This window comes from Salvelinus fontinalis, chromosome 13 (assembly GCF_029448725.1).
Source record: "Salvelinus fontinalis isolate EN_2023a chromosome 13, ASM2944872v1, whole genome shotgun sequence".
Lineage (NCBI taxonomy): Eukaryota > Metazoa > Chordata > Actinopteri > Salmoniformes > Salmonidae > Salvelinus > Salvelinus fontinalis.
This window is the reverse complement of record NC_074677.1, coordinates 40,074,852-40,093,908: the sequence shown is the minus strand read 5'-3', so window position 1 is coordinate 40,093,908 and position 19,057 is coordinate 40,074,852. Positions and strand designations below refer to the sequence as shown.

The 19,057-nt window shown below is 47.6% G+C and overlaps 1 protein-coding gene across 4 annotated transcripts in view; it reads right to left on the bottom strand.

Annotated features, from left to right (window-relative positions):
* LOC129868659 (calcium/calmodulin-dependent protein kinase type II subunit alpha) overlaps positions 1-19,057 on the bottom strand; it is an 82,406-nt gene that overhangs the window by 33,562 nt on the left and 29,787 nt on the right. For all 4 annotated transcript variants that reach the window (XM_055942832.1, XM_055942833.1, XM_055942829.1 and 1 more), the window contains exons 3-5: positions 9,948-10,007; positions 3,969-4,023; positions 420-485 (exon numbers count right to left, since the gene is read on the bottom strand). In XM_055942832.1, the coding sequence (XP_055798807.1) occupies positions 420-485; positions 3,969-4,023; positions 9,948-10,007 (181 nt within the window). The remainder of the gene's footprint in view (positions 1-419; positions 486-3,968; positions 4,024-9,947; positions 10,008-19,057) is intronic.

The window sequence follows — 19,057 nt, the reverse complement described above, 5'->3', positions numbered from 1 at the left end:
GTTCAATCCAAATGAACACTCCAAAAATTAAAGAGAAAAAAAGAAAGGCCTCTGACTGACTACATCACAAAAAAGGGTTGTATAGCCTGGGATGAAAAGCTTTAGCGAATATATGTCAGGGTTCTAGATCTATGCCTTTAGGTCCTCTCTAGATTGGGAGTGCGGTGACCTCTGTATAATCCACCCAATTTAATACATTTTACAGCTCAAATTATTACGTTGAAATCTCTACATTGCTATTCTCACGTATCTGTGTTTTGGTGTATGCTGTGTGTATCTGTGCTTGGGTGTATGCGGTGTGCGGCAGGTAGCCTAGCGGTTAAGAGCGTTGGGCCAGTAACCGAGAGGTCCCTGGTTTGAATCCCTGATGTTCCTTTGAGCAAGGCACTCTGTGCGCTCTGTGAGGTGGTTCCACTGACCTGGCGTCGGCCTCGCTGTAGTACTCTCGAGCAACAATGTCTTCAAAGAGCTCCCCGCCTGTCACTCTGAGGAAGAGAGGATTGTGAGGCTGACGGTTTCAAGGATGCAGGTGGACTGGAGCATGAAGCCAATGTGAGAGAAATACACCCTTCCCTGTACCCTTCATATCAGCCACTGAGGCATGTTGACATGGAACCTAACAGGCACCTCAATGGTACATTTCTGATGTGAGAAAAGGCAAATCATTGACAAGACTCAAGCCGTTGTCTCACTGTTGCAAAGTACACACTATGAGAGTATGAATCCTTTAAAATATGCCCTCTCAGGGCTTAGGGCAACACATACCAGTGTGTAATGTATTGCAATGAGTGCAAGGGCGTGGGTGCTGACATTTCAAAGATCAAAGCAGCCTTCAGTGTGGGAAAGTGTGGGAAAATTGTCTTGTCAATTTGTCAGTATGATGAAGTCCATGCTCCCATTTAATAGGTGGGTGTGAGGCCATCCATCTATCAGACAGCCTCCACTAAAAGAGTGGATTCCAGAGCAGAGCACCCTGCCTGGCTTGCTGCTGCATGGGAGAAATGTTGCACCTGGGAGCTGGTTTCTGTGCTGTTGGTGAGTTAGATAAAGTACATTCGGAAAGTATTCGTTACAGCCTTGATCTAAAATAGTTTATTTTTATTTTTTATGTTTCTCATCAGTCTACATACAATACCCCATGATGACGAAGCAAAAACAGGTTTTTAGATTTTTTGTGCAGATGTATAAAAAAAAAAAACTGAAATATCACATTTACATAAGTATTCAGACCTTTTACTCAGTACTTTGGTGCAGCACCTTTGGCGGCGATTACAGCGTCGAGTCTTCTTGGGTATGATGCTACAAGCTTGGCACACCTGTATTTGGGGAGTTTCTCCCATTCTTCCCTGCAGATCCTCTCAAGCTCTGTCAGATTGGATGGGGAGCGTCGCTGCTATTTTCAGGTCTCTCCAGAGATGTTTGATAGGGTTCAAGTCCGGGCTCTGGCTGGGCCACTCAAGAACATTCAGAGACTTGCCTCAACGCCACTCCTGCATTGTCTTGGCTGTGTGCCTCGGGTCTTTGTACTGTTGGAAGGTGAACCTTCACCCCAGTCTGAGGTCCTGAGCGATCTGGAGCAGGTTTTCATCAAGAATCTCTCTGTACTTTGCTCTGTTCATCTTTCCCTAGATCCTGACTAGTCTCCCAGTTCCTGCCACTGAAAAACATCCCCACAGCATGATGCTGCCACCATCATGCTTCACTGTAGGGATGGTGCCAGGTTTCCTCCAGACATGACACTTGGCATTCAGGCCAAACAGTTCAATCTTGGTTTCATCAGACCAGAGAATCTTGTTTCTCATGGTCTGAGAGTCGTTTAGGTGCCTTTTGGCAAACTCCAAGAGGGCTGTCAAGTGCCTTTTACTGAGGAGTGGCTTCCGTCTGGCCACTCTACCATAAAGGCCTAATTGGTGGAGTGCTGAGCAGATGGTTGTCCTTCTGGAAGTTTCTCCCATCTCCACAGAGGAACTCTCGAGCTCTGTCAGAGTGACCATAGGGTTCTTGGTCACCTCTCTGACCAAGGCCCTTCTCCCCCGATTGTTCAGTTTGGCTGGGAGGCCATCTATAGGAAGAGTCTTGGTGGTTCCAAACTTCTTCCATGTAAGTATCGATGGAGGCCACTTTGTTCTTGGGAACCTTCCATGCTGCAGAAATGTTTTGGTACTCTTCCCCAGATCTGTGCCTCGACACAATCCTGTCTCGGCGCTCATAGGACAATTCCTTCGATCTCATGGCTCGGTTTTAACTCTGACATGCTCTATCAAATGTGGGACAGGTGTGTGCCATTCCAAATCATGTCCAATCAATTGAATTTACCACAGGTGGACTCCAATCAGGTTGTAGAAACATCTCAAGGATGATCAATGGAAACAGGATGCACCTGAGCTCAATTTTGAGTCTCTTAGCAAAGGATCTGAATACTTATGTAAATAAGGTATTTACATAAAAACCTGTTTTCGCTTTGTCATTATGGGGTATTGAGTGTAGATTGATGAGGAAACATTTTTATTTAATCCATTTTAGAATAAAGCTGCAATGTAACAAAATGTGGAAAAAGCGAATACTGAATACTTTCCGAATGCACTGTATTTGTGGGCCTATTTTATAAACCTGCTAGTACAAAGTGATTGGGCTCTGACAAAGCAGTTTGCTCCAAAATGTGTCAGCTTTAAAGACTATCCAAGGTCATTTAGTTTGTATTTTCCTATTCTCTCATTTTTGTCCTTTTGAAACTTTCACTAAGTATCTGTGGCTGATCTCACAGAATTAAAAGCCCAATTCAGCCATTTTTATGTCAGTATCAAATCCTTTCTAGGTAACACATAAGTATTTTACTGTGGTCAAATGGTCAAAAAGAAACAAAAATAGCTTCTTAGCAAGACCAATTTCTCAAGCAAGAATTTTGCTTGGACTGTCTGGGAGTGGTCCGAGTCAGGAGGGGGAAACTGAAAACTAGCTGTTATTGGCGGAGAGGTTTGGAACTGTTTCTTATTGGTCTATTAACAAATTCACAGCATGGGGATGTCACCAGGCAGACCAAAACTCCATCCCACCACAACAGGCTGAAACGTCAAACAGCTCTTACACTAAAAAGGGCATTATCATAATTTTCACAATTTCACATTATTATTCCAACCTCATAGTGTAGAAATATAAAACACTGGGGGCTGCACTGGGCCTTATAGCAAATGATAGGGCACAATAAGCAAAGAGAATATATTGTATGGAATATGTGATCATGGGACTGCTTCTTAACAATAGCCTGCTGTTTCAAATCAGTTAAGAATCACTTGCATTGTCATCAAGATCTTCTCGTGCAACACTTTGTCCTGCTGCTCACTGTCTCACACTTACAAAGCTGTTTTTTCATTCAGAGACATTAACAGGGAAGAGGCCGGTAAAAGAAGACACCTCAGAACAGATGCAAGAAGAGTTCTCTTAAAGTTACAACACCGTAAGACTTTTTTTTGTCGACATGTCCAGTTTCTGTCGTGAACAGCATCCAACGCCTCCAGGGGACTGTAATCACTGTTTTGCAGACTGAAATCAACAGTTCTTTGAAAGGCATTGAAAGGTATTACATCATTTGAGAATTTAAAATGCTTATAATGGTGACTTTCACAGAACTATTATGGTGCACTCAAACAGAGTACACTCAACACTACATACCTCTTTAGCCATAACTAGCAGTTCGATCCAAACCACAGCCTATACTGTATAGCTTACTAAGGAGCTCATTGAATTCAGGAACTCTACTTATATTAACGGCAGATAGTGATTCACTGTGGTTCCGTCTTATACGGACTGCTCTGATAAGTGTGAGTAGGACACACATCAAGACTCACATCAGGCTACCACCCAAACTAGAAACATCGCTGTGTCATTACTGTCAATCATCCCCACTGTGTGTGTGTGGGAAAGCAGACGGAATGACGCAGTAGATACATTCACAGCAGTGCATTACTCACAGGTCAAAGATCAGGTAGTGATGCCCCTCCTCTGAGATGCTGTCATGGAGACGCACTGGATGGAGAAAAGAGAGAAAAGAAGTAAACGCATGCAGGAATTGAAAGCGCTCATATTGCACACCTAGAATGCATAGTCAATAACCTTCAAATGTCTAAATCACACATCTCAATCACCCAGTCCACTGCATATGTCAAATCACAGTGTCTCACATTCCCTAAAATACACTATATGGCCAAAAGTACGTTGACACCCCTTCAAATTTGTCAATTCGGCTATTTCAGCAACAGACATTGCTGACAGGTGTATAAAATCGAGCACACCGCCATGCAATCTCCATAGACAAACATTGGCAGTAGAATGGCCTATACTGAAGAACTCAGGGACTTTCAATGTGGCACCGTCATAGGATGCCCCCTTTCCAGCAAGTCAGTTCGTCAAAGTTCTGCCCTGCTAGAGCTGCCCCGGGTCAACTGTAAGTGCTGTTATTGTTAAGTGGAAACATCTAGGAGCAACAACGGCTCAGCCGCGAAGTGGTAGGCCACACAAGCTCACAGAACGGGATCGTCGATTGCTGAAGCGCGTAGCGCCTAACAATCGTCTGTCCTCGGGTTGCTATACTCACCGAGTTCCAAACTGCCTCTGGAAGCAACGTCGGCACAATAACTGCTCGTCGGGAGCTTCATGAAATGGGTTTCCATGGCCAAGCAGCCAGACACAAGCCAAAGATCACTATGCGTAATGGCAAGCGTTGGCTAAAGTGGTATAAAGCTCGCCACTATTGTACTCTGGAGCCGTGGAAATGCATTCTCTGGAGGGATGAATCACGCTTCACCATCTGGCAGTCAGACGGACAAACCTGGGTTTGGCGGATGCCAGGAGAACGGTACAGTACCTGCCTGAATGCATAGTGCGATCTGTAAAGTTTGGTGGAGGAGGAATAATGGTCTGGGGCTGTTTTTCATGGTACGGGCTAGGAACCTTAGTTCCAGTGAAGGGAAATCTTAACGCTACAGCATACAATGACATTCTAGATGACTCTGTGCTTCCAACTTTGTGGCAACAGTTTGGGGAAGGCCCTTTCCTGTTTCAGCATGACAATGACCCGTGCACAAAGCAAGGTCCATATAGAAATGGTTTGTCAAGATTGGTGTGGAAGAACTTGACCTCAATCCCATCGAACACCCTTGGGATGAATTGGAATGCTGACTGCGAGCCAGGCCTAATCGCCCAACATCAGTGCCAGACATCACCAACGCTCTTGTGGCTGAATGGAATCAAGTCCCTAATGCCCATGATTTTGGAATGAGACGTTCGAGGAGCAGCTGTTCACATACTTTTTTTGAGAATATCCAGGTTTTGATTATAGGTAGGCCTGACTGAAGTGATGTGGTACATACTGTTCATGAATTACTTTAGTCAAGCTTAGATAGTGCTTCTGGTGTCCTGTTGCTCTCCTTATGTTATCTCCACGATGGAGAGAATCTCTCTCTCTCTCTTCTACCCACCAGTACCCACCACACTCCTCTCCTCCCCCAGCAGGCAGTGTTGTGCTGCTCTGTGTGCATGTGTGTGGGCGTGTATGCACTGAGAGAGAGAGAGAGAGAGATGGAGAGGACACGCGTGCGTTTGTGTGTGGGTGCCGAGATAGAAAGGGGAACAAGGTGGACGACTGCAGTTTAGATACCTTCACCTGCCAACACCGACACATAGCAACCGTCTCACCATTGCATAAGCCTGAAACAGCAATCTCAGTTCATTCCGCTTAACGTTGCCTGAAAATACTTTGATTTGCATTCGCCACTGTCAACATTGCTAAACAACACCCCCCACTTCCTTTTACTGGGTTTTGCTTGTAGTCTTTGTCTACACTTAAAGTATGTCTTATTTCCTAAAAACTGCAGAAATCCTATACCAAACGGAGGTATAGAGAGGGAACTTTTAAAAGAAGTCATGGAAGTAGTGACATTCTAAATGTCCTCGTCGGTTTTGATAGCCTTGTGATCCTGAACTGCTGTTTGGTTCACAAAGAGGGTTTTAGCAGAGGAAAAGGCCGATCTGGTGTTACTTAGCGATCGGTGGTGGTGCTTTTGGCCTGTCGCTGTCTGCTTTTGGTTCCCTTGGCAGGGCTTTCCATATCAGCAGAGAGAACACTCTTCCCTCTGTTATGGGTTGTGACTAGGTTGTCCCAAACGGTGTATTTCCTGAGAGCTCTTGGTGGAAATCTTTGATGTCAGCCTCTTTAAAAACCTTCCCTTGACCGATCACTTGCCCAGGCTGTTGTTAGGCTATCTGAATATAGATGTGTTTGGGTCGCTCTTGAATTACGGTGGCATTTTTATTTATTTTTTTATTTTATTTTTTTTTACCCCATTTTCTCCCCAATTTTCGTGGTATCCAATCGCTAGTAATTACTATCTTGTCTCATCGCTACAACTCCCGTACGGGCTCGGGAGAGACGAAGGTCGAAAGTCATGCGTCCTCCGAAGCACAACCCAACCAAGCCGCACTGCTTCTTAACACAGCGCGCCTCCAACCCGGAAGCCAGCCGCACCAATGTGTCGGAGGAAACACCGTGCACCCGCCCCCCTTGGTTAGCGCGCACTGCGCCTGGCCCGCCACAGGAGTTGCTGGAGCGCGATGAGACAAGGATATCCCTGCCGGCCAAACCCTCCCTAACCCGGACGACGCTAGGCCAATTGTGCGTCGCCCCACGGACCCCCCCGGTCGCGGCCGGCTGCGACAGAGCCTGGGCGCGAACCCAGAGACTCTGGTGGCACAGCTAGCGCTGCGATGCAGTGTCCTAGACCACTGCGCCACCCGGGAGGCCCTACGGTGGCATTTTATATATATTTTTATGATAACATTGTGTCATCACTAGAAGTAGTGACACCAATGAGAAATGCTGGGTGCATTTTCTAGAACTCTACGCTCATCAGTCCTTTAAAAATAACTGACAAAAGTGATATATTTCATTCTATATTTGAATAGCCTTTGTTTTTATTGATCTATATAATATATTACATACTTTTGTTTACTGTCTAGCATTCAAAATAACAGATTTCTCTAAATCCCCAAAAACATTTCACTACACCTCGACACATCCAGTGGGACAAGCCAATTTGCTAGCCCCCTGTAGTTTCTACAATGCATACAAATAGATGTTTTGCAGTACAACGGACGTACATATGTCTTCGTATTAAATGACAGCTAAACAAAACAGAAAAGGTATGCTTTGACATGTTTTTGTCATTTGAAATAGTTTTTACGTGGCGCCAAAGTCAAGGGACAGCATTTACCACCGCATTTCAAGAAGGAATTCTAGCTGAATAGGGATGGGATGGTTAAAGTACTTTGTCTCTCCCACAGAGCAATATGACAACACACTGAGGAAAGCTTTATTGCACGGTTGAGAGCCTCTACGCTGATACGCCAATTATCCCTAGCAGAACACAATGCCTTCATGTGTGGCAACATCATCGTATAGGTAGGGACTGCTGTCAATCCACCAAGCACGATAAGCATGAGCCTTTAGGATATCTCCAAACCGCTGTCGTAATGGGTTTGAGTGGGTCTTCTGCAAAAATCCATTCCCGGGAATCACACAACTTGCAAAAAAAACAGGCCTCTTCTATTGAGATCCAAACGTACCAAACCTGGCCGCTAGCCCTTGGCGTGATGAGCCTGAATTATGAGTATCAGAGCCAATTCATCCAACACGTTGGTTCTCTCCTCTCTTGGATCTATGTGGGCGGACTTTGGCTCTTTTGACGGATAACCGCCCCCGGTTTCGGCAGCGGAAGGCTGCCATGTAAAGAATGTGCCGATAAACAAAACGAGTCAATCTGAAGGCTGCAAAGTCAATTGGGAGGTTTTAACCGCTGCTCTGCACCGTCTCAACCAGCATGGTGGATGTAGGAGCACATGGCAAACGCTGGATGTGGGCCAGTTCTTTAATAGCCTGTGATGGTCGGTTAGGCTCAGGGATGGAGAGCACAGGGTGAGGGCAGTGTGTCTCAATCCATCCAGCTGATTCAGAAAAAGGCAGCTAGCTCACGTCAGAGCTTGTACTGTACGGAACCCGGGAACTTGACTACATTATCAGGGGAGAGCTTGACGCTGATGATCTTTATTTCTATTGAGCTGCAGTCTGTGGCAGGCAAATTTCCCACAAGGGCTATAAAATGCATACACGGCCTCAGGGGCAAATCTTCAGCGAGGTGACAGCAGATAATGTATTCCTTTCCTCCCAGTCTGTCTGTTAAGGAGCAGGAGGAATTCAGTTTTATGTTGATAGAAGGCTGGATGTTTCAGCTTCCCCCTCTCTCTCTCTCCTCTATCCCTGACAGATCACAAAACAGCACACAGCCTTATCGGAGGGCATCCACAGGCCACACTCGTATTGATTCTCTCTCTGACCACTCGGAGGCTGGGTTAGACATGCTGTACAGTACAGTCGTGCTCCCTCTCTTCCTCTCGCATTCCCTCTCTCTCTCTCTCTCTCTCTCTCTCTCTCTCTCTCTCTCTCTCTCTCTCTCTCTCTCTCTCACACTTCAAACAGTTGAAAACATCTTTAGATTAATAATGCAGTTATATTTACAATGTAGTCATCTAGCAGACATTCTTATTCAGAGCAACTTACAATGAATGTATTCATCTTAAAATAGCTAGGTGAGACAACCACATATCACAGTCATAGTAAGTACACTTTTCCTCAATAAAGTGGCTAAGCAAAGTCAGTGCTCGTAGAAAAATAAAAGTGAACGCTTTTTTTGTATGGGGGGTGGATAAGACTGAGATGTCTCATTTAAGATTATTTTTGAAGAGGTGGGGTTTCAGACGTTTTCGGTGAGATGGGCAAGGACTATGCTGTCCTAGCATCAGGAGGAATCTCGTTCCACCATTGGGGTACCAGGACAGAGAAGAGCTAGGACTGGGCTGAGCAGGACCTGACCCCCGTAAGGGCTGGGGCAGCCAAGAGACCAGACGTGGCAGAACGGAGGGCTCGCTTGGGTTGTAGGGTTGGAGCGTAGCCTGAAGGCAGCACCATGGTCTTGTAGTGGATGCGAGCGTCAACTGGAAGCCAGTGGAGTGTGCGGAGGAGCGGGGTTACATGGGAGAACTTGGGAAGGTTGAACACCAGGCGGGCTGCGGCGTTGTAGATAAGTTGCAGGGGTTTGATAGCGCAAGCGGAGAGACCAGCCAACAGAGATTTGCAGGAGTCCAGACGGGAGATGACAAGAGCTTGGATTGGTACCTCAGCCGCATCCTGTGAGAGAAAAGGTTGTACTCCGCAGGAGTGAGTCACTGCTTTGACGTTTGCAGAGAACAACAGGGTGTTGTCCAGGCTCATGCCAAGGTTCTTTGCATTCTGGGAGGGGGAGTCAACTGTGATGGAGAGATCTTGTACAGTCAATCTTGTCCATGGCAGCGAGTGGGAGGCATTATTAAACACGTATGGGTCTGAGAAAAGTAGAAAAGTGCTTCTCAGGCTGTTAATCAGTAAATTACACATTGTGGTCCTGAGCCGGCTCTGACGGTGCCACGCCTCAGGCTGTCACAGAGTGGTGCTCCCCGGTTTTACGCACAAGAACCATAACAGTCAGCTAGCTGTCTGTCTCTCTGGATGGCTGTCGTACTTTCACTGGGCGCATGATTCTGCTCAATGGAAGCAGATGACATCAACGCAATCAATAGTGAACTATAAGTTTACTATGCTGCCAAAAGAATCTGATCCAAGTTTAGTGACGTATCTTTTTTAAGTGTCCCAGTCTGAACTACTTCATGTTAGGTAGTGTGAAATCATTTATATCATGTAACACATTGGAAAACAACTATTGTGGAGTCAGCCAATCAATGAGACAGAATAACCCAAAAATGTTTGAATGGATCACAGTGCTTCTGAGATATACTGAAAGAGTGAGAATAGGATGAGGAAGCCAGCATGACCTGACTGGCCTCCAAAAAACGAAAGAACTCACCGATGTTTGAGTGCTTCAGCAGTCGGCAGATCCTGGCCTCTCTGTCCAGCTTCTGGTGATCTGAAACGAACAAACACAGACGGGTTCATAACGCAGGATACAGTATGTCTCGTTCCCAGACATGGGTCTTTGTCAGGTTCCATGTCAAATACAATGTACAGAACTGTGTAATCATTCAACTGTCAGGCCAGAGCTGGTCTGGCTCTGGAGCAGCAGCTCTGTGGCCTGATGATGGACTGTCTATGGAGCTGGTCTGGCTCTGGTGCAGCAGCTCTGTGGCCTGATGATGGACTGTCTATGGAGCTGGTCTGGCTCTGGAGCAGCAGCTCTGTGGCCTGATGATGGACTATCTATGGAGCTGGTCTGGCTCTGGAGCAGCAGCTCTGTGGCCTGATGATGGACTGTCTATGGAGCTGGTCTGGCTCTGGTGCAGCAGCTCTGTGGCCTGATGATGGACTGTCTATGGAGCTGGTCTGGCTCTGGAGCAGCAGCTCTGTGGCCTGATGATGGACTATCTATGGAGCTGGTCTGGCTCTGGAGCAGCAGCTCTGTGGCCTGATGATGGACTGTCTATGGAGCTGGTCTGGCTCTGGAGCAGCAGCTCTGTGGCCTGATGATGGACTGTCTATGGAGCTGGTCTGGCTCTGGAGCAGAAGCTCTGTGGCCTGATGATGGACTGTCTATGGAGCTGGTCTGGCTCTGGAGCAGCAGCTCTGTGGCCTGATGATGGACTGTCTATGGAGCTGGTCTGGCTCTGGAGCAGCAGCTCTGTGGCCTGATGATGGACTGTCTATGGAGCTGGTCTGGCTCTGGAGCAGCAGCTCTGTGGCCTGATGATGGACTGTCTATGGAGCTGGTCTGGCTCTGGAGCAGCAGCTCTGTGGCCTGATGATGGACTGTCTATGGAGCTGGTCTGGCTCTGGAGCAGCAGCTCTTTGGCCTGATGATGGACTGTCTATGGAGCTGGTCTGGCTCTGGAGCAGCAGCTCTGTGGCCTGATGATGGACTGTCTATGGAGCTGGTCTGGCTCTGGAGCAGAAGCTCTGTGGCCTGATGATGGACTGTCTATGGAGCTGGTCTGGCTCTGGAGCAGCAGCTCTGTGGCCTGATGATGGACTGTCTATGGAGCTGGTCTGGCTCTGGAGCAGCAGCTCTGTGGCCTGATGATGGACTGTCTATGGAGCTGGTCTGGCTCTGGAGCAGCAGCTCTGTGGCCTGATGATGGACTGTCTATGGAGCTGGTCTGGCTCTGGAGCAGCAGCTCTTTGGCCTGATGATGGACTGTCTATGGAGCTGGTCTGGCTCTGGAGCAGCAGCTCTATGGCCTGATGATGGACTGTCTATGGAGCTGGTCTGGCTCTGGAGCAGCAGCTCTGTGGCCTGATGATGGATTGTCTATGGAGCTGGTTATCTGCAGATAGATGGTTTCTACTTTGTGTTTTTCTCTCATTTTCATAATCCGTTTGTTTCGTGATTATCATTTTCATTATTTTATTTCACTTTGTCCTGCATCTTGGAGCTCGAAGCCTAAGGTTTTCACTGTACACCACAATTACACCTGCAACTCTGTACATCTGATTATTCAACACTCTGACTCATTCTAGACCTCAGCTGAATCTGATAATGAATTATGTGGCTGTTGAGAAAGTTGCGGAGTCTAAATGACTTGGTGTTACCTTGGATTGTAAACTGTCATGGTCAAAACGTATTGATTAAATGGTTGTAAAATTCGGGAGAGGTCTGTCCGTGATAAAGAAATGCTCTGCTTTTTTGACACCACACTCGACAAAGCAAGTCCTGAAGACTTTTATCTAACCTTGATTATTGCCTGGTCACATGGTCAGATGCTGCAAAAATAGACCTAGAAAAACTGCAGCTGGCCCAGAACAGAGTAGCACATCTTGCTCTTCACTGTAATCAGAGAGCTAATATAAATACTATGTATGCCAGTCTCTCTTGGCTAAAAGTAGAAGAGAGACTGACTGCATCACTTCTTTTTATAATATTCATGTGTTGAAAATTCCAAATAGTTTGCATAGTCAACTTACACACAGCTTAAAAACAAAGGTGTCCATGTATGCCAATGACTCAAGTTTTATATTACGTCCGCAAGCTAGATGCCTGCAATGTCTCATTCAAGATCTAGATAACTTTTCTGTACTCTCTGGACATGAACCTAATCATGATAAGTGTACAATATTACGTATTGGATCTTTAAAAAATACAACTTCACATTACCCTGCAGTTTACCTAGAAAATGGGCTGAAAGTGAAGTAGACAAACTTGGTATTCATATCACAAAAGATATAAATGAGCTCTGCACAATGAATTTCAATAGAGAACATGGAGAGGTAAATACCTGTCTACTTATGGAAAAATTGCCCTGATTATCTCTTAGTCATATCTCAGTTTACTCACTTACTTACAGAGCTGCCTACTCCTGATGATTTGTTTTTCAAATAATATGAGCAAAAAATATTTCGCTTTATCTGGGTTGCTAAACCAGACAAAAGAAAGTGTGCCTATCTATATAATGAATATGAATTGGGTGGGTTGAGATTATTAAATATAAAAGCACTAAACCTCTCTAAAAGCTTCACTCATTCAAAAGTTTTACTTTTTACTTTTAAGAAAAGCTCATCCATTGTTTAAAAATTGCCTTTTTGCCTTTGTGCAGATTGCCATGTCTCATTTTCGATTAAATGAAAATGATACTTTCTTCAAAGTATCTCTTTTTCAAACAAGCATTGCAGAGCTGGGAACAATTTCAAATGTTATACCCCTGAAAAGATAGAACAAATATTATGGCTGGACTCAAATGTGCTGGTTGATAAAATACCTGTATTTATGGGAAAGATGTTTGAAAATTGAATTTTGTTTTGAAATGATATTATACATTGGAACGGTAGAATTATGTCTTTCATGGAGTTATCAGAATTGTATGGGAAGGTCTGCTCAATCCAAGAGTACAACCAATTGATTACAGCATAACCCCAAAAACGGAGGAGGCAAGAAGAAGTGGGAGGAGGTAGGGAACTGGTCTGTCTGCCCAATATAAAGGATCAAAACTGGTGGAGGAATAAAAATTGCATAAATAGGAAAGTATACCAGTTTCATTTGAGGACCAGAATGTTGACAACTGTGCCATACAGATTGCAAAATAGTTGGGAAGAGATATTTGATGTACCGATTTCATGGTACAGGGTGTATGAGTTGATATATAAAACAATGCAAGATGCAAGGCTTCGTGCATTTCAGTTAAAATTATTATATAGAATTCTTGCCACCAAAAAATGTTGAATATGTGGGGCATTCAATCATCGAAGCTCAACAGACCATTTATTTTGGAATTGCCCTCGGGCAGCCTGTTTCTGGTCTCAGGTTCAGGAATGTCTGAAAATGCAGAACATCGATCTAAAATTGACCCTAGAAATAGTACTGTTGAGAGATTTGGGGAGACCGGATCAGTCAATTAATAATAATATACTAATACTCTTAGCAAAAGTATTTATCTTCAACTCGCAATCTGTGGATTCTATTCGATTAGATAGATTGAAATGATACGTTAAACATTACAGCATAGTTGCCAGCAGCATACCACCCTGCATACCACTGCTGGCTTGCTTCTGAAGCTAAGCAGGGTTGGTCCTGGTCAGTCCCTGGATGGGAGACCAGATGCTGCTGGAAGTGGTGTTGGAGGGCCAGTAGGAGGCACTCTTTCCTCTGGTCTAAAAAATATCCCAATGCCCCAGGGCAGTGATTGGGGACACTGCCCTGTGTAGGGTGCCGTCTTTCGGATGGGACGTTAAACGGGTGTCCTGACTCTCTGAGGTCATTAAAGATCCCATGGCACTTATTGTAAGAGTAGGGGTGTTAACCCCGGTGTCCTGGCTAAATTCCCAATCTGGCCCTCAAACCATCATGGTCACCTAATAATCCCCAGTTTACAATTGGCTCATTCATCCCCCTCCTCTCCCCTTGTCACGACTTCCGCCGAAGTCGGCCCTTCTCCTTGTTCCGGTGGTGTTCGGCGGTCGACGTCACCGGCTTTCTAGTCGCCATCGATCCACTTTTCAGTTTCGTTTTGTTTTGTCTGTATTATCCACACCTGTTTTCAATTCCCCCATCATGTTCCCTATTTAACCCTCTTGCTTTCATTTCTGTTTTGTCGGTGATTGTTTATTACGTTAGTGGTTGTTGTTAGTTCTGTTTTTTCCCTTTGTGGATTTTTTGCTGTATTTTGAGTAAACGTTTTATGTTTCGCTCAAACACCTGTGTCCTGCTTTTGACTCTGGTACTTCGCTACACACAACCCTGACAGAATCACCGACCCGACTTCAAATGGAGTCAGCAGGCACAGCCAGCCCCTCTATCCAAGTCGAGGAGCAAGTTCAACAGCACGCGACCATGTTACACAGTTTAGGGACTGCCATGGATCGCGTGCTGCAGACAATGGACCGATGGGAGAGAGGAGGTCTCCCGGTAAATCAGACCCCATCAACACCACCCGCGCCTATTCTTATTCCACCGGTCATCCCTCCATCTTCAGGACCCAGTGGGATTCGGCTCTCGCTCCCAGGAGCGTATGACGGTACAGCAGCCGGGTGTCAGGGGTTCCTCCTACAGTTGGAATTATACCTGGGAACTGTTCATCCGACCCCTTCAGGACGAGAGAAGGTGGGCGCCCTCATCTCCTGTCTGACTGGTAAGGCCCTGGAGTGGGCCAACGCCATCTGGGGAAGAGAGGGACAAACACTGGACAACTATGATGACTTCTCTCGCCGCTTCCGGGCGGTCTTTGATCATCCACCTGAGGGGAGAGCGGCGGGAGAGCGTTTGTTCCATCTCAGACAGGGGATGAGGAGCGCTCAAGATTTCGCCTTGGACTTTCGTACTCTGGCCGCCGGTGCGGGATGGAATGAGCGGGCCCTGATCGATCACTACAGGTGTAGTCTACGAGAGGACGTTCGTAGGGAGTTAGCCTGCAGGGACACCACTCTTAACCTGGACCAGCTGGTGGACTTATCTATCCGGCTGGATAACCTGTTGGCCTCCCGCGGACGTCTGGATCGGGGTCCGCCCGTTCCATTACCCAGCCCCTTGGATCCTACACCGATGGAGTTAGGAGGGGCTGCTAGTAGGGAGACCGGAGGCAGGACCACTCCATGCACCAACTGTGGACGCAGAGGACACACTGCTGTCCGGTGCTGGGGTGTTTCTCCTGGAAGTCGAGGTAGCAGGCGGAGCACTGATGGGTCATCTCCGGTGAGTAGGCACATAATTCACCCAGAGTCTTCTGTTGCGCACATGTGGTTACATATAGAATTTCCTGAGTTTTCCTCGCATCCTCAGCATAAGGCGCTAGTAGATTCAGGCGCAGCTGGGAACTTTATTGATCGCTCTTTAGCACATAGATTAGGGATCCCTATTATTCCTGTTGATGTTCCCTTCCCTGTACATGCCTTAGATAGTCGTCCTTTGGGGTCGGGCCTGATTGGGGAGGTCACAGCGCCCATCGCTATGAGAACGCAGGGGGATCACGAGGAGAGAATTAGTCTCTTTTTGATCGATTCTCCTGCGTTTCCTGTTGTGTTGGGTCTTCCCTGGTTGGCCTCTCATGATCCGATTATTTCGTGGCAACAGAGGACTCTCAAGGGATGGTCCTGTCAGTGTTCAGGTAGATGTGGAGGTGTTTCCTTAGGTGCCACTACGGTGGAGAGTCCAAACCAGGTTTCCAACATGCACATTCCTCCCGAATATGCCGATTTGGCACTCGCCTTCTGTAAGAAGAAGGCGACTCAATTACCACCCCATCGACCGGGGGATTGTGCGATAGATCTCTTGGTAGACGCTAAACTTCCCAGGAGTCATGTGTATCCTCTGTCACAGGAGGAGACGGTGGCTATGGAGACATATGTCACCGAATCTCTGGGACAGGGATACATTCGGCCTTCCATCTCACCTGTCTCCTCGAGTTTCTTTTTTGTGAAGAAGAAGGATGGAGGTTTGCGCCCGTGTATTGATTATCGAGGATTAAATAAGATCACGAAAAAATACAGTTACCCGCTACCACTCATAGCCAGTATGACCGAGTCATTACACGGGGCGCGCTTCTTCACAAAATTGGACCTCAGGAGCGCTTACAGCCTGGTGCGTATTAAGGGGGGAGATGAGTGGAAGACAGCATTTAGCACCACTTCTGGGCATTATGAGTACCTCGTCATGCCGTACGGGTTAATGAATGCTCCATCAGTCTTCCAATCATTTGTGGATGAGATCTTCAGGGACCTGCACGGGCAGGGTGTAGTGGTGTATATAGATGACATTCTAATATACTCCGCTGCACGCGCCGAGCATGTGTCCCTGGTGCGTAAGGTGCTTGGTCAACTGTTGGAGCATGACCTGTACGTCAAGGCTGAGAAATGTCTGTTCTTCCAACAGTCCATCTCCTTCCTAGGGTACCGCTTTTCAGCGTCAGGGGTAGAGATGGAGAATGACCGCATTTCAGCCGTGCGTAATTGGCCGACTCCAACCACGGTAAAGGAAGTGCAGCGGTTTTTAGGGTTTGCCAACTACTACTGGAGATTTATCCGGGGTTTTGGTCAGGTAGCGGCTCCCATTACCTCACTGCTGAGGGGAGGACCTGTGAGAGTGCAGTGGACAGCTGGAGCGGACAGGGCGTTTGGTCACCTGAAGGCTCTGTTTACTTCAGCTCCCGTGCTGGCTCATCCTGATCCTTCCTTAGCATTCATAGTTGAGGTGGACGCGTCCGAGGCGGGGATAGGGGCTGTGCTGTCTCAGCGTTCGGGTACGCCACTAAAGCTTCGCCCCTGTGCATTCTTTTCGAAGAAGCTCAGCCCGGCGGAGCGAAACTATGATGTGGGGGACCGGGAGTTGCTGGCTGTTGTCATGGCTCTGAAAGCGTGGAGACACTGGCTTGAGGGGGCTAGACACCCTTTTCTCATTTGGACTGACCACCGCAATCTGGAGTACATACGGGCAGCGAGGAGAATGAACCCTCGCCAGGCAAGGTGGGCCATGTTTTTCACCCGTTTTGATTTCACCCTTTCCTACAAACCAGGTTCCCAGAACGTTAAGGCAGACGCACTGTCCCGGCTGTATGATACAGAGGAGAGGTCATCAGATCCCACTCCCATCATTCCAGCCTCTCGCCTGGTGGCACCGGTGGTATGGGAGGTGGACGCGGACATCGAACGGGCGTCACGTTCAGAGCCCATTCCGCCTGACTGTCCAGCTGGGCGTATGTACGTTCCGTTTGATGTCCGCGATCGTTTGATCTGTTGGGCTCATACGTCACCCTCCTCTGGTCATCCTGGGATCGGTCGGACGGTGCGCTGCCTTTCTGAGAAGTACTGGTGGCCCACTTTAGCTAAGGACGTGCGGGTTTATGTTTCCTCCTGTTCGGTATGTGCACAGTGTAAGGCACCTAGACATCTGCCCAGAGGGAAATTACAACCCCTTCCCGTTCCACAGCGACCATGGTCACACCTATCGGTGGATTTTGTGACGGATCTTCCCCCGTCGCGGGGTAACACCACGATCCTGGTTGTTGTGGATCGGTTTTCTAAGTCCTGCCGTCTCCTTCCTTTGCCCGGTCTCCCTACGGCTCTACAAACTGCGGAGGCTCTGTTCACCCATGTATTCCGGCACTACGGGGTGCCTGAGGATATAGTTTCTGATCGGGGTCCCCAATTTACGTCTAGAGTCTGGAGGGCGTTTATGGAACGCCTGGGGATCTCGGTCAGCCTTACCTCAGGTTTCCACCCCGAGAGCAACGGGCAGGTGGAAAGAGTAAACCAGGATGTGGGTAGGTTTCTGAGGTCCTATTGCCAGGACCGGCCGGGGGAGTGGGCAGCTTACATCCCCTGGGCCGAGATGGCCCAAAATTCCCTCCGCCACTCCTCTACCAACCTATCACCTTTTCAGTGTGTGCTAGGTTACCAGCCGGTCCTGGCACCATGGCATCAGAGCCAGATTGACGCTCCTGCGGTGGATGAATGGTTTCGGCACTCAGAAGAGACTTGGAACGCTGCCCACGTACGGCTACAACGGGCCATCAGGAGACAAAAGGCGAGTGCCGACCGCCACCGCAGTGAGGCCCCCGTGTATGCACCAGGGGATCGGGTCTGGCTCTCGACCCGAAACCTACCCCTTCACCTGCCCTGCCGGAAGCTGGGTCCGCGGTTTGTGGGGCCATTTAAAGTCCTGAGGAGACTGAACGAGGTTTGTTATAGGTTACAACTCCCCCCTGATTATCGTATTAATCCCTCGTTCCATGTGTCTCTCCTCAGGCCGGTGGTGGCTGGTCCGCTCCAGCAGTCTGAGGTGCGGGAGGTCCCTCCGCCCCCTCTTGACATCGAGGGGGTCCCGGCGTATACCGTAAGGGCCATCATGGATTCTAGACGTCGGGCGAGGGGCCTTCAGTACCTCGTGGAGTGGGAGGGGTACGGTCCGGAGGAGAGATGCTGGGTACCGGTGGAGGACATCCTAGATCCATCAATGTTACAAGAGTTTCACCGTCTCCACCCGGATCGCCCTGCGCCTCGCCCTCCGGGTCGTCCCCGAGGCCGGTGTCGTCGCGCTGCTGGAGCCGCGCGTCAGGGGAGGGGTACTGTCACGACTTCCGCCGAAGTCGGCCCTTCTCCTTGTTCCGGTGGTGTTCGGCGGTCGACGTCACCGGCTTTCTAGTCGCCATCGATCCACTTTTCAGTTTCGTTTTTTGATTTGTCTGTATTATCCACACCTGTTTTCAATTCCCCCATCATGTTCCCTATTTAACCCTCTTGCTTTCATTTTTGTTTTGTCGGTGATTGTTTATTACGTTAGTGGTTGTTGTTAGTTCTGTTTTTTCCCTTTGTGGATTTTTTGCTGTATTTTGAGTAAACGTTTTATGTTTCGCTCAAACACCTGTGTCCTGCTTTTGACTCTGGTACTTCGCTACACACAACCCTGACACCCCTGTAACTATTCCCCAGGTCGTTGCTGCAAATGAGAACGTGTTCTCAGTCAACTTACCTGGTAAAATAATGGTAAAATAAATAAAAAATAGTTGAAAGATATACTGCATGGTTCGTAGAAATCCAAAGAGG